Genomic DNA, 15914 nt, shown 5'->3' with positions numbered 1-15914 from the left:
CGTGGATATTATATCATACGTGTACGCTGTTTCTATAAATAATATATTAGATATATTAAATACAAGTATGTAGTTTATCTGATTTTCAAATACAGTAGTATATTATTAGTAGTTATTGCTAATAAGTATACTTATAATTCTATTTATAAACAGAAATCAGATCAAACATAATACTAATGCTTTTATAATTGAGGATAGGGCAGGGCACAAAGGTCCAATTTGACTTTAAGTAATTATACTATCTTAAGCAAATAAACTACATCACAATATATAACACACAAGCAATTATCGTACTATATACCGTAAAATTACCAATTAATTCCTAAAAGAAGTGTTTTTTTTTACTATTTTACTAAAGGTGAAATAGCCAGTGATAGGGGAAAGTCCCGTAACGCCGGACGGCCCAAACACCGGACACTCTGTTTAATACGTATTATTTAAGCGAGTATAAATCTTTTTATTCCAAAGTACAAGTGAAAAGGGCATGGGGGCACACAGGTACAGGATCACGTGCCAAGCCTCGCCTGTGACGCACACGGCCACGGCGAGAGCAACCCTTTCCTGTTTTAGGCGTAAAATCACGGCGTCACCTATATATCAATGGGAGTAATTCTAGCATATTTATGCATTTACATTTGAGTGGTATGGAAAGATAAAAGTTGTACTTGATTCTTATCCGTAAAATGGTGAAATATTATTAAATTTTTTAACCAATTTTAGTAGGTGAAAATTTCTGTCCCTTAGCACCGGACACTAAGTCGTCCCTTAGTGCCGGACAGTAAACATATTGATATTTTTTGTGAGAATTTACGTAATTTATCCCAATTATTAAATTTTGTTCTGTCTGAGTGCTAACGGTCACAACATACCCCCATTCTTCGTATTTCCTAGTCAAAGAATGAAAATCTTATCATGAATGCTCCAGCTGAGAGCATCGGTAAATAGTGATTTTTTTTGCAATATCTAAGAATATTCGTCAAAGACACGTGTGCACACATTCCAAAGTGGAGATGGCTACATATGTGATCAATGCAGGTTATTTTGAAATGTCCGTTACTAGGTGCCACTGTTTAAAATGATACTTTTTGTTGCCAAAGTTTGATTGATAGTATCAATTATTTTTTAGCAAAGATTGCGGTTTTGTTAATTTAGATCGATTTCTAACTCTGTTATCTTACATAAACCATAATTTATTAAACATTTCGTAAAATACTTTTTGATTTATTTATAAATAACCTTAGGTGTCCGCCACTTGGGGACTTCCCCTACTATATCTTATTTTAATTTTAAAAGAATTTTACAAAATATTTGCTTCTATATTCAACCAACGCAAATATAAATTTCAAGAGCACATTTTTTACAAATTTAACACTGTACATAACTTTGTTCTGGTATATTGTCAGAAATATTCGTCAGCAGAGTTAGAATAACTATTAAGTCCTGTATATATAATGAAGTGCAAATAAATTAAAAAGAAAACAATACCTCATCTTATTGAATAAACTGTGTCTTTTTCTAATAACTATCAGGTATTGTTTATGTTTTACCTGAGATAGTTGATGATACTGATCCGTTCTTTTGAACAAACAAAGTTGGTCGGCAAGTCGCCGCCGTGTTTCTACATTCGTTGTGAATTATTTCCCAAGCGTCCGGACATGGTATGAGAAAGGCTCCGAACAGGGACCAGACTGATATGTTTCAGATTGGAATTGTTTTAATTTCCTGTATCTGCTATATACTATTCCTATACTCTGATACACCACTAACTGGTAACACTGTCGTATGCGATATATTTCTTGTATCGTCTGTGTAACATACATGTTTTGTACTATACACCTAAAAGATAATGAAGGGGCTAATACCTTGCTCGACATCTTACTTAGAAGTGTCTACCATAATTTCAAATCAATGTTGCTTTATATGTTGTAATCATTGCTAATAAAATCCAGGTTCTTTTGTGGATTTGTCAGGAAAAACATACTAGTCCAGTCATTTAAGCTTAAATCAGGTAATAATCTCGAAATTCAAGACACTCAGCTGTAAGTCTGTAAATACTTGTATATTGACACACTTTAATAAAGCACCAAGGAATCGAATCTGACAAAATACTGAATTGACTCAAAATCTGTAAAATGTAGGTTTTGAGACAACTTTAGGGTGTCAATACACAAGTATTTACAGACTTACTGCTGGGTATCTTAAATTCCGATGTGTACTTACTATAATGACTGGACTATACTGTTTTTCCATGTTAAAATTATATATTAATCAGTTTATATATAGAATAAATTTGACAACATTAATAATGACAACATTAATAATTAATTAATAAATTTAATTAAAAGGTAAAATGACAACTTGAAAACACTTAGATAAATTAAATGTTTTGCTCAATAGTGTAGTTTTTGGTCATAACAATTTTTTTAATACACGATCACAAAAGAAAAAATCGACTAACAATGTGCTACTTATGATTATATTCCTATATTGTAAAATTAGTTTTGAACATCTTTGGATGCTTTTTCTCATAATCAGAACTGCTTTAATATGAGCAATTATAGATAGTAGTTAATAATATGATCAAATGATATGAATTTGGTTTGTTGAACTTTATCCGGGTAAAATAAAAAGTGCATGTTTTGATCTACCCTCCAATGTTGTCCGTTGTCTAGTACGAGGACAAATAGAACTGATATTCAAATTGAATGATTTTATCTTCTTATGTAATTTTACGTTAGAATTGTTTCAGAGGGAATGGCTGAATGATTTATTTTAGTTATATAGAGAAAATTATATTCAGATTATATATCTTGTAGGAATTATTTCTAATCGCAGTAATAATTTATATCGATATAGTATAAAAATATTTGATAATTGCGTGTAAAACAATATTTATATATTCATGTTTAAATAATTTAGTTATCGATATAGAATTTCATTCTGAATGCATTCTTAAAAATTACCAGAAATGATGCAATAAGAATGCAATTTATCGACGAATTGAGAAATACAAAAAAATCACTGAACCCCAAAGATAACTTAATTCTGATTAGAATTTTATTTCTCTAGATACTCAATATTTATTCGATTGTATTCATCATAACAGAATCAATTGCAACTTTGTCCTCTAAAGATAGATTATAGTAAATTTTAAGTTTATGCAAACTAACTAAAGAGACTCATGAAAAATTCTGCGTTGTGGTGTAGGTACACACATATTAATAGTTCTCAAAGTGCATAATATACATTATTTATCTTTGGCAGTTACAAAGGTATAAGAATTTTATTGAACTTCAAACATTCATCATAAGTTTGTTTTGCATTTAGTGACCAGTTGCTTGTTTGAACCCTGTGCACTACAGCGTCGCACCCTCAAGTTTTGTTTAATAATGTCATAGAAATTTCATAGATTCTTTAACCATATTGGTGATTCGTGTATTAAATATGTTATCAAAAGCCGTCGCTTTCACTAGGGTGAAAAAATAATCTATCTCTCGTATATCTTAGCTGTTCCGTCTTACAAGACTAATCTGTCGAGGGGACCCGCGCACCGAATAAGCCGCGGCAGCTTAGCGTGTGCTGTTTTGTTCGGCGGGGACGATTTAACGATTCTGCTGACAAATTCGGCACCATAAATTCTAACAATCGGGAGATGCGAACATAAAAAATCATTCTTACACCTTATTTTACATGTGTTTTATCAGGAATTTTATTGCGTGAAAAGATTACGAAAATATTTGAATAGGTCAATTGTATATTTCAATTTTCAACTTGGGCATTTTTACATTAAGAATAATGTAGAAATATTGATTGTTCTCATAAAAATTAAATAAATAAATAACTAGTGGTGTATGGCGTAGTGCCTTAAAGTAAGTTGCTGAAACTTCCTGTCTCAAAAATTAAAATTTTTAACAAAATATTAAAAAAAATTTAAAACTGTAAAAAATAGGTTTCTGAAACTTTTGAAATTTAAAAAATTAGACTTTTTGGAAATTTAAATTTTTTGAAAAATTTGGATTTTTAAATTTTGAACATTTTCGAAGCGCGTAAGCGCCCCATCGCAGTCTAGCGGATAAACCCATAGAAACGTAAACAAATTTTATATGTAATGATGAGAAAACGTAGTGATCAGATTTTGGCAAATGCAGGCCCAGCCGTTTCAGACATAAGAAGTTTAAAATGTACAAAATAGTAGTTTTTGAGAGAACAAAGCATCGATTCGAATGCAATTTTTATAATTTGGTCTCTCTGTTTCTCATATTTACTCAAGTATTTGTTATTATAGTTTTTAGGTAACAAAATAGCAATATGTCCTCAGTAAAGAAGATTGTCTCCTCAGGATTATTTAAAATCTCAGTCAACTCCTGAAGGCCAGAAATTAAATGAAGATGACCATTACAATTCCTAACAAAATCTCTTCGATAGAATAGTAAATCTTGTGCAGAACAATTATGTGGAAATTTGTACACCATGGACAAACATTTTAGGACTTCGGAATAAATGCTTTTCAAAGAGGACTAATAAGTTTGATAAATTAGAATTTACTGCAATGATTGAATTGCAAATTGGTCAGCCTCGCGTGATAGTTGGTAAACTAGCTAAAGCAAATTTTCAAGTAAATGTCCAATAATCAATAATTAAATATAAATCAGCGCACCATTATTTTTATTTGGTGTTAATTTTTTTTCATTTTTTTTTAATTTCTGAATATATATTTTATTTGACAATGAATTATCACTCAATTTCTAAATCGCTTTGCATTATGAAAAATTTTTTATAGATTTTATGTAGCTTAAAAATTCAAGCTCTACACAGACCCTTTCACGAGGGATCTTTTGGTAAGACATCAACTGTTTTATAAAATCTCTATATATAACATCGATGTATGCATTACTAATGTTCTTTTTTATTCCAGATGCTGGTCCTTTAACATTCAATTCAAGAATTGAAGAATCTTCATACTGACTACGTTAGGAGACGTTTTGACATTAAAATCTTCGGTCGTACCTTTTTTGAGGTTATTCGCGTACTTTTATTCAGAGCTCAAAAGGGTGGCGCCATGAAAGAACCTCTCTTATATTTTTTGCACTCTTCTTTACATTAATTAATTAATTATCATTTGTCCTTAAACTTCATAAGCTGGGAACCTATGAAGTTTTTTTCCAAGTGTTTACATGGTGTATCTGGGGGGTACATCATGTAAATGCTCTTTTTTTATAAATTTACAATCACCGCTAAAATACTAAAGTACACATTTTATATTGATTTTTTTCTTCACCACGAGAGGTTCTTTCATTTTTAAAAACCGAAATTTTTGGGTGCATTAGGTCACTTCGCGGGGGTTCTTCTTTTCGCGATATATTCGGGTCAGTTAGGTATAATTAGTTTGTAAGTCAGTTTAAGTGGTTTCGGGCTGCACAAATCGATACTTAGTAGTATTTAGACTATATCCATTTCCATCTGAAATGTTAGAAACGTAAATATGAATAGAAGTATCTATTTCTGTGGCGACACCACATTAAAAAAACGCGCCTGGCAACTTTACCCCATGGGTGGTGAGGAAAAAAGTTGCATCCTAATTAAGTACATATAATTATCAAAATTAAAATATTTAAATAATTATGTTAATTAATAAACATAAATGTGTCAATATATGTGTGCGCATCACTGGTAATTAACTAATATCGAAATATCATAAAATAAAATTTTTGCAAAATAATCTTTGCTTTTTAATATGTGGTTAATGTTTTTAATTTTTTTTTTCAGAACTTGAAAAAATTATTAGATGCTTTCAGAATGAATATTATCAATAATTATTAATTCTGAATTAGTTGAATAAATACTATAAATACTACAATGCGAAGAGTTATATGGTTTTTGATAAAATATATTTTATCTCTTCGCATTGTAGTATGTATATAGTATTTTTTCAACCTCTAATTCAAAATCAATAACTATTATTCTTTTTAAAAGCATATAATAATTCTTTAGTATATGTGAGATATAAAACTTTAGTCAGAATTGAAAATAAAATCTGAATTATTTTCGATATACACAAAAAAAATTGTTAAAATAAGTAGAAAGTTCTTTGAATCATTCAAATCGGACGCTTAGTTCTCTCAAAAACTATCATTTCTTGCACATTTAGCAGAGTATCTCCGTAACGGCTGGACCTGCCTTTGACAAAATCTAATTACCACTTCTCCCCATCATTACAAATTGAATGTTTTTAGATCATTTAAATTGGATGCTCCGTTCTCTCAAAAACTCGAAAATCCTGCATCGATTTTAAAAAATCAGAAACTGTTCAAAAGATATCAATTGGGGATCGTGCTGATTTGTTTTAAGAGATCGGTCGGATCGTTTCTTCGTATTGAATTGTTAAATATTTCGTTACGATGATATTTATAAAACTTTATTGCCGATAGTGATCACGGTCTCAAAAATAAGTAAATATTTCGACACTACGGTAAGTTGTTTTAATTTTTAAAATGCTATCAAAGTTTGAAAAAAGGAGCAGCGCTTTTTTACGTGAGTCAAAATTTCATCTTTAGCCGACGTTTCCTTAAAAATGCATAATCTTTAAGTAGGAAATCAAATTATTTGTCCACGTTATATATATATAGCCTACATTCGTGAATCGATTTTGAAAATTCAAAAACTATTACAAACTGCGATAGTTTTTTACATTGCAATGTACTCTTGAATTAATATATTTTTTATATTTAAGCGGATTATTAACACATGTTGGAAAGTTTACGCAATTTGCCACTTATACCAAGTTTTTACAAATAAAAATTATTTGTGAACAGAGCTTAGACTTTCCTGTTTTTGATTCGCTCTCGCATTAAATACGGCCGCCTTTGGCTGATTTTTACTACGGTGGTTTTTTAGATATATACAGCGGACTTTCAATACGGCAGCGAATGAGTTGGCCGCCTTTTAATTCAGTAGACTTTTAATGCGACAGCTATTTATTACGACCACTTTTTGTTATGGCCGCCTTTGAATTTGTTGTTTTTTTCTGTTTGGCCGCCGCGGTGCACGCACTGCATGCTGACCAGACACGGCCCTGTATATATTTATAAAAAAAATCAACAAATGTTTTCTATAAACAAATGGAGTAATCAATTTATCACCATTTTTATTATTAGGCCAATCACAGTACCTTTTATGAGACAGCAAGGAGTCTTTCTCTATCATGACTCAAAAGAGTTAGAATAGAACTATTTACAACTAACTAACTATTTACAACAGAATTTGAACGCCCAACTACTGAGGCAGCAATTGTGGCTAATGGATGAAGTTGAACTCAATGTTACCTTACCAAAGTACAAGTTTGATTTTAAAACAAAACTTGTTGATACTTTAAAAGAGGTAAGGCCTCTACTGATCGAGAGCATCATTATTTAGAATTATTCGATTTGAAATTGAAAGTTTATTATTTAGATGGGCCTGCAGTCAGTGTTCAGTCCAACTACGTCCTCACTGCCTGGTATTGCAAGAGGGCTATCGCCACAGGATACATTATCAATATCTGGAATAATCCAAAAGGCTGGCATTGAAATTAACGGGAAAGGAAGTACAGTATATGCTGCTACAGGTAATGATGTATTAAATGATACATACCCAGGCACCCTGTACATGTCTTTTCTTTATATGTGTATAATATTACATTTTATTCTTTAGAAATTGTCCTGACCAATAAATTTGGCAACGATCGCGAGGTATTCTTCTCGGCAACAAGACCTTTTATGTTTTTTATTCAAGACAAGACAAGTGGAACAATTCTATTCATAGGAGAAGTTTTAAAACTTCAATTGAACCCATTAGAAACAAGTAATGAATAAAAAGAATCAAAAATTGTTATTAATAATATATCTTCATTTTGTTTTCATCTCATTGTCTTACAATAAGCATCTTAATAATTGAATATCATAATATACATAATAAATAATGAGAAATGTATGGGGACTAGCAGTCCATGTATATAAGGTCTATGGTTAAAACAGGTAAAATAATAGTAGGGAATTGGCAAAGCGGGCGCTGAGCATCTCTGGTAATAATGTATATTAAATTATTACTAAGAAAGATGTAATTTAGATATTATAATTACTAAAAACCCATTAAAAATTGTAGGCAACATTATTGAACAATTAGAAAAAATCCAAGGTAGTATTGTACTTTTACCGCTGATACTATATTAATTTTTTCTGATTTTGTTGTACCATTTAAAAGACTTCAATTTCCAATTTAGTGCGGAAATTGAGACTCATCATTTTATCTAAAGCAGTTAAGATTAGTCATAATGATGTATATGCATTTTGGTGTGAAGAGTAATTAAAAAAACATTCTTATAATTGTTAGGTGAACTGTATATATTAGTAGAGGATTGTAAAAAATTGTAGACGTGGGTACAGGACAACGTCTGTTGGACCATCTAGTATATATATTAAAATTTAATTTATTTTTTTATGTAATTTATTTATCGACATCCAAGTAGAATTTTCCCAACGTTGTATTTAAAGTATATGACGTTCAACAGCACCATAACAGCACCATAAACATCCGCTGGAGCGGATATAAAAATAAATTTGTCAATATGTGGTCAAATAAAAATCAATTTTATTAAAAATTCACCACCTGCCGTGGTTGACCAATTCCGTGATGTGTCTCCTTGTAACATTGGCAACCCACTGATTCATAATGGCAGCACTATCGTATTTGGTGACAGTACCATCACTGTTATTTTTATTTATTGTGAAATCTATAGACACGATATCCGAGTCGTAGAACATTTTGGCAATTGCGTTGAAGCGCTGCCTTGTTGGCTGGATCATGTGAGAAATGTAAATCCTGGTGTCGAAATCTAGATGGTAGGCAGGATTCTTGGCCTGGAGGAATAAAAAGTAATAAAAATATAAATAATATTAACAACGTTTGAATGTGTTCAACCTTTAGTGAAGCTATAATTTTTCCTGCACGTTCCCTGTTGCTCTGGTAACTATCAGGAAGGGAGAATAGTCTCAAAATTTCCAACTTTTGTTTGATATTTTGGCCTGCAGTAATATGAATTTGAGAAATATATAATTATCTTTACAGGCATAAAAAAGCTAAAGTTATGCAACGTATATTTAAACAAGATTTTAAATTTATGTATAGCATAGTATTACAGTGTGTATATATTTACTTGCGTTCTTATATATACCAATAACTTTATAATGTTTGTGATGTATATGTGTGTGTGTATGTTTCGACATATATCTAGTATGGTATTTTCACATTTCTAAAAATAAATTTTTAAATTTTTTATGTTTTGAAAATTGGTTTTATTTTATTATGAACACCATTTAAGCTGTTTGAAGAATATTTATTATATGATGATTGCAGTAAATTTAGATTTGAAACTTGTTTGATTCGAATGAAAATTTTGTTTAGAGTTTTGTTTCATTGTAAAACTTATACTAACTGATTAAATCAATATGTAATCACATAGATTACTGTACTAATTTTTTTATAAAATTAGTCTTAAGTAGTTATAAAATATTTAATTATTGATATACACTTGTAAAAATTGTAATGATCAATTAAAATAATCATAAAATGCAAAAAGAAGTATTTATTATATGTTATTCTGTTAATTGTTTTTCAACTTTGCAAAGGAGTGGTTTGTTTTCACTAGATAATTCAAATTGCTTATTTTGTGTTTTCTCACAGAATGTCATTTGATTTTGATTATTTAAAATAAACGAAATTTAAAGAAAAATGTAATATTAAACATTTTTTGAATTAATTAATATTTTTCTTTTGACGTTGGTTTGCTTTTTTTATATTTCAAAATATTTAACCAACTCTACTCTTAATAAGTACACAGTACGACTCTTTCTTTTGCGCTAACTTTGCTAGTTTACAAATGTTTTGTGGCTAGTTTGTATCATCATTAGTAATTTTATTGTAAGCAAAAACTTGAAAAAAAAAATGTTTGTATTTATATAATATTTAATGGATTCACGTGTTGCAGGAATGTAGAACTAAATTTTCTATCAAAATTTAAAAGCAATTCCACTAAACTATTATGATTTTATTAGAAAATTGCTTTCGTTAATAGATTTCAAAATTATTCATGTCTATGAGTGATATATAAATAAAACAGTGAAAACTTGTCTGTATATTTAGAAATTTATTCTACACCAAATTTATTTATTTCAATAACCAACGACTAATTCATTGCAGTGTAAATTTTTAGAGAGTTTATTAAAAGAATGGAATATTGTTATTTAATTTATAAAACCCTTATTGTTAAAATTGAAGATTCAAATAAACGTCGTTTCGATTTCAAAACAGAAGAGGCGTTCGAGTTTCTGAAACGCCATCTTCGACCGAGCGAACGTGCGCGCTCTGCAGTCGCACGTCTACAAGTCTTTTGCACATCTATGCTTTGCGACTATAGGAGTTGGGGGAGGGAGTTGTCATTGCGAGAGTTCATTTTCATCGTGGCGATCGCTGGAGGAAGACAACGAGACTTCGTCGAACACGGACGAGCGGGCCTGACCCTTCGCTGCCTGTGGAGTACATGCGACCTGCGAGCGTCACCTGGTACGTTGCACTTGTGCTAATTATATTTCTCTTTGCGGATTCACTCGGATTACATTTCGTGTTTTAAGATGTTTTAGATTTAATTGAAACCGTTCATAATTTGTTTTTTTTTTTTTTGGAAAACGTGTGCTCGATTTATGTAGTTTTTGCTCAAGTCGCACTACTGTCTAAGACGTACGCCGGATATATTTTATCTAATTATTTCTTTTTGCATCATTTGGTGCACACTGTTAAATAAAACTACACATTATTATTTTGTTGACTGAGCAAGAGTGCACCATTGAATGGCTGGCGGTCATTGTGCAGAAGAAATGATCGAAAGTAATAGTAAAACGTTGTGAAAGTAAAAAATAATGACTGTTAATTCATTTTGAGAATTACTATGAGTACATTTAAACGGAACGTTTAATTTGAAGTCTTATTTACATCATTATTATCTGCTAATTCACTTCAATTTATAGATCAGAAATATTGTGTAAATTGGACCACAATCATCATGTCATCAAGAATTTTAAAGCAAAATTACTTTTCCATGAAAGCCATTTTTTGTTTTAAATGCATAATTTTATTTCTTTTACTTGAAAAAAAGTTACAATTTGAACAACAAATTGACAAAGAATAGTTACAATTTGAATGAATATAAAGATGCAAACAAAGATTATTCTGTGCTTCGCTGGAGCGCTGCATTGCACACGAAGACAGCTTTGGTGACGCATCAACAATGACATTTAATAATGTATGTATAATCAACTAAATTCAATAATAATTTGTGTATTTTGTAGGTGCGGGTAGGTTTGCGTTTGCTGCTACCAGAGTCCTTCAGTTTTTATACGAACATTGTTACTGTGACGCTCTGAATGTGGTATTTATTGGAATTGCATTTGGTACAAATAGATTTATTAAGCGGTGATTTTGTTCAAGATATTAATTGATCGATACTTTAGTTGTCACTATAACTTTTAGAAATTTACAAAATCATTAAGGCATTGAATTTCATGATTCGAATGATCACGGTATGTCTTGCATGTGGGTTAATTTATTAGTTAGGTAGCATCAGTAGTTTTATTATTAATAACAAATACTAATACACTAATCTATTTAACTATTGAAAAATAATGTGGTCGTTTGAATCATTTGAGATTATGCAATGTGGATTTGACATATTACATTAAATTTTAATTTTTACTGTTTTCAATTCATGTTAATGCATTTTATATAAAACCAAGTGCAATTCTTAAACTGCTAGTAAATTTCTACATTCTATTTCTGGTCATCAAGATGAAATCACATGGAGGCCACAAGAAATCATATCAAGCAAATTGTTGAGTATCGAGTGAAAATTGAACACGGACTCACTTCACCGGAAATCGCTCTGCAAATAGTTTAAAAAGTACGTTTTTGTCTATGATCAGTATAAATGTGAACAATAAATAACATCTTTATTTTTTTTCAGGTCCTTTCTACTACTGCTGCTCTGTACACTGACCCCTTCACCAGGAATCGCTCTGAAAATAATTTAAAAAGTACGTTTTTATCCATAATCAGTATAAATGTGAACAATAACATTTTTTTTTAGATCCTTTCAACCACTGCTGCTCTGCACACTGACCCCTTCACCAGGAATCGCTCTGAAAATAATTTAAAAAGTACGTTTTATCCATAATCAGTATAAATGTGAACAATAAATAACATGTTTATTCTTTTTCAAATCCTTTACTGCTCTGCACACTGACCCCTTTACCAGTATCGCTCTGAAAATAATATAAAAGTACGTTTTCATTCATAATCAGTATAAATGTAAACAATTAATAACATGTTTATTTTTTTTTCCAGGTCCTTTCAACTACTGCTGGTCTGCACACTGACCACTTCACCAGGAATCGCTCTGAAACTAATTTAAAAAATACGTTTTTATCCATAATCAGTATGAATGTGAATAATAAATAACATGTTTATTTAATTTTCAGGTCCTTTCTACTACTGCTGCTCTGTACACTGACCCCTTCACCAGGAATCGCTCTGAAAATATTTTAAAAAGTACGTTTTTATCCATAATCAGTATAAATGTGAACAATAAATAACATATTTTTTTTTAGATCCTTTCAACTACTGCTGGTCTGCACACTGACCCCTTTACCAGTATCGCTCTGAAAATAATATAAAAAGTACGTTTTCATCCATAATCAGTATAAATGTAAACAATTAATAACATGTTTATTTTTTTTTCCAGGTCCTTTCAACTACTGCTGGTCTGCACACTGACCACTTCACCAGGAATCGCTCTGAAACTAATTTAAAAAATACGTTTTTATCCATAATCAGTATGAATGTGAATAATAAATAACATGTTTATTTTTTTTTCAGGTCCTTTCTACTACTGCTGCTCTGTACACTGACCCCTTCACCAGGAATCGCTCTGAAAATATTTTAAAAAGTACGTTTTATCCATAATCAGTATAAATGTGAACAATAAATAACATATTTTTTTTTTAGATCTTTCAACCACTGCTGCTCTGCACACTGACCCCTTCACCAGGAATCGCTCTGAAAATAATTTAAAACGTACGTTTTATCCATAATCAGTATAAATGTGAACAATAAATAACATGTTTATTCTTTTTCAGATCCTTTCAACCACTACTGCTCTGCACACTGACCCCTTTACCAGTATCGCTCTGAAAATAATATAAAAAGTACGTTTTCATCCATAATCAGTATAAATGTAAACAATTAATAACATGTTTATTTTTTTTCAGGTCCTTTCAACTACTGCTGGTCTGCACACTGACCCCTTCACCAGGAATCGCTCTGAAACTAATTTAAAAAATACGTTTTTATCCATAATCAGTATGAATGTGAATAATAAATAACATGTTTATTTTTTTTTCAGGTCCTTTCAACTACTTGGCTCTGAACTTTGACTCCTTCACCAGGAATCCTTCCTGAAACCTTTTATCAAGTATGTGATTTATCCATAATCAGTATAAATGTGAACAATAAATAACATGTTTATTTTTTCCAGATCCTTTCAACCACTGCTACTCTGCACACAGATCCCTTCACCAAGAATCTTTCCAGAAACATTTTACCAGGTATGTGTTCATCCATAATCAGTATAAATGCGAACATTCCTATGATGTTTCTTTTTTTTTTGCAGATCTTCTCGATCCAACTATTACTGAAGCCTTAAACTCAGGAGCTTCCAAGCTCCTGAACACTCATTCATGTGAATGGCTCGCAAGTGGTATTTTTCAATGACTGTCTATAATTATGCATGATTAACTTAACTCTTATTAACTCAATAACATGACTAACCTCACTAACTTAATTATGCAGTTATTATAAAAACCACTTGTTGAGATTTACTATGAAGGTCTTAATGGGGTTACGTGGAAGACACCGCTCCATGATTAATCAGGTAATTTATTCTTTATAGTATATTTTATGAGACTTGTTACTAATTCATTGTTTTCGTTTATAGAGTAAACAACTTCAAGCCAAGTGCTCTTCAACGCTCAAGTTGCTCATGAGTGAGAACAATCATTTGATCTACTAATTATGCTGTCCGTCCGTCCGTCCGTCCGTCTCTTCACCAGAGGAGATGCCTACTATGATATATTAAATAGTTAAGTGCTTAGATGTTAATGAAATAATGAATAAATATATTGTATTTAATTTAATTTGTTGTTTTAATTTAATTATGAGCCACTTCACGGCTAAATCACATCATGCTGTAACGTAAATTACAGAAATATTTAAACATGTCTACATTTTAAAAATTTCTGTGTTATTAATAGGGATACTAATTGAGTGCACTCTTTAGTGTAGTCAATTGTGTAGAACAGTTTCTTCACTGTTTGGGTGTTTGCAAACATCTTGCCGCATCTTGGTGAAGCTCTTTATACCTTTGCTTCGACTCGGTAGAACTCTGCGTCATTGCTTTGACTCGGTAGAAACGCGTTGACAATAGACTTTGCTTTTTTCCAAACCATTATGTCAGTCGAGTGCCTTAAACATTTAATGTGTCAAACCGATGTTTTCTCTTGTTTAAATATTATACTTTCTATTATTTCTTTAAATGGCGCACTTTTTTTTTCTTAGCTATAAATATCACTTAATTTAATATCATACTGTGTTATATATATATATATAATATATATATATATATATATATATATATATACACCTAAGTCTGTTTTTACACGGTCTTTTTCTACACGGTTTTGATATAACACGGTTTGAAAATGAATATTTTTAATTTTTTTATACGATTTTATTCCATTTAGCACGATTTCAAATTTTATGTACTTAAATTTTTTTTGTCATATTTAATTTTTGCGAAGTATGTTCATATCACAAAAAAGTATTTTCTGAAAGTGAAAAGTCTGAAACCATCGATAGTATCGATAGTTTGCGAACACTAGCTTAAAGATTTAAGTGAATTCCGCTTTAGCGCGTACAAACAATTTTTACTGGTCAAAGAGGAATGCGAATAACTGATGACGACAGCAATTAAATTTATGTTGTTGTATTTATGATTATCACGTATTCTATTTATTTTATTTTTTTACCTTAAAAATTGAAAACCTATTCTTTTTGTTCACAACATATTTTTTTAGTTCCTGAACTTGCTATACATTTAATTATAATACTTTTAAGATTAGAGTGCATATCTTTTTTATCATTAATTACTATGCTTGTGAAAATAGCATTATATATTGATTTAATAAAATAAATATGAATTCTTGTTGTTAAAAACTTTTTTTTTCACTAACTTTAATAGGTTTTAGAGATTAGGAACAAATCAACCCATTTTTGTATAAGATCAATGTCTTTTACACGGCTTCTTCTGGAACCAATCTACCGTGTAAAAACAGACTAGGTGTATATCATATATATATATATATATATAGTTATATATATATAAATAACACAGTATTGTAGCAATATATAATATATATATATATATTTATTATTATACAATTAGACAAATGTTAATGTATTTTAGTCATTTTCATTACTGCAATTGTAAGAATAAATTAATATAATTGTATTATTAAATACTGTGATACATTGATTGGAAGTTTTGAATAAAACTAACTAAACTTTATTTGAAGTTTTTCATTTCACAGACAATTTTCAGTGATATATGTTAAAAACGCACCGTATAGGTATAGGTATTTAAACATTAATATATTTGTTGATGTTATCATAAACACTAATATACTCATTAATTCGTTTTTCGGCGATGATTTATTATTTTGAATGAATTTCATAAAATATATTACAATTTTTGTAATCTAATTCTATTATGATCA

The 15914-nt window shown here is 30.3% G+C and overlaps 1 protein-coding gene and 1 long non-coding RNA gene across 2 annotated transcripts; both read left to right on the top strand.

Moving 5' to 3' along the window:
* The first annotated feature begins 4549 nt into the window (after window positions 1-4549).
* On the top strand, window positions 4550-7850 carry LOC113377057 (serine protease inhibitor 27A-like). Its single transcript, XM_026617273.1, has 4 exons — window positions 4550-4615; window positions 7258-7377; window positions 7450-7603; window positions 7690-7850. The coding sequence occupies exons 1-4, from the start codon at window positions 4550-4552 to the stop codon at window positions 7848-7850; spliced, it is 501 nt and encodes a 166-aa protein (XP_026473058.1).
* A 2633-nt stretch (window positions 7851-10483) lies between these two features.
* LOC113377139 lies at window positions 10484-12499 on the top strand. Its single transcript, XR_003367091.1, has 5 exons — window positions 10484-10596; window positions 11379-11384; window positions 11875-11986; window positions 12050-12119; window positions 12430-12499. It is a non-coding gene; the product is annotated as an uncharacterized LOC113377139 (long non-coding RNA).
* Window positions 12500-15914: the final 3415 nt, after the last annotated feature.

Source organism: Ctenocephalides felis, unplaced genomic scaffold (genome assembly GCF_003426905.1).
Source record: "Ctenocephalides felis isolate EL2017-DRISC unplaced genomic scaffold, ASM342690v1 CF-g0.4_SCAFFOLD_00126, whole genome shotgun sequence".
NCBI classification, from domain to species: Eukaryota; Metazoa; Arthropoda; class Insecta; order Siphonaptera; family Pulicidae; genus Ctenocephalides; species Ctenocephalides felis.
The sequence above is the reverse complement of the archived record's forward strand: the minus strand, read 5'-3'. Positions and strand labels throughout refer to the sequence as shown.

Coding starts and splice junctions, on each gene's coding strand:
- LOC113377057 (XM_026617273.1), top strand. CDS start 4,550: ATGATTGAATTGCAAATTGGTCAGCCTCGCGTGATAGTTGGTAAACTA. Junction 4,616..7,257: donor TAGCTAAAGCAAATTTTCAA/GTAAATGTCCAA, acceptor TATTTACAACAG/AATTTGAACGCCCAACTACT. Junction 7,604..7,689: donor TACAGTATATGCTGCTACAG/GTAATGATGTAT, acceptor TTTATTCTTTAG/AAATTGTCCTGACCAATAAA.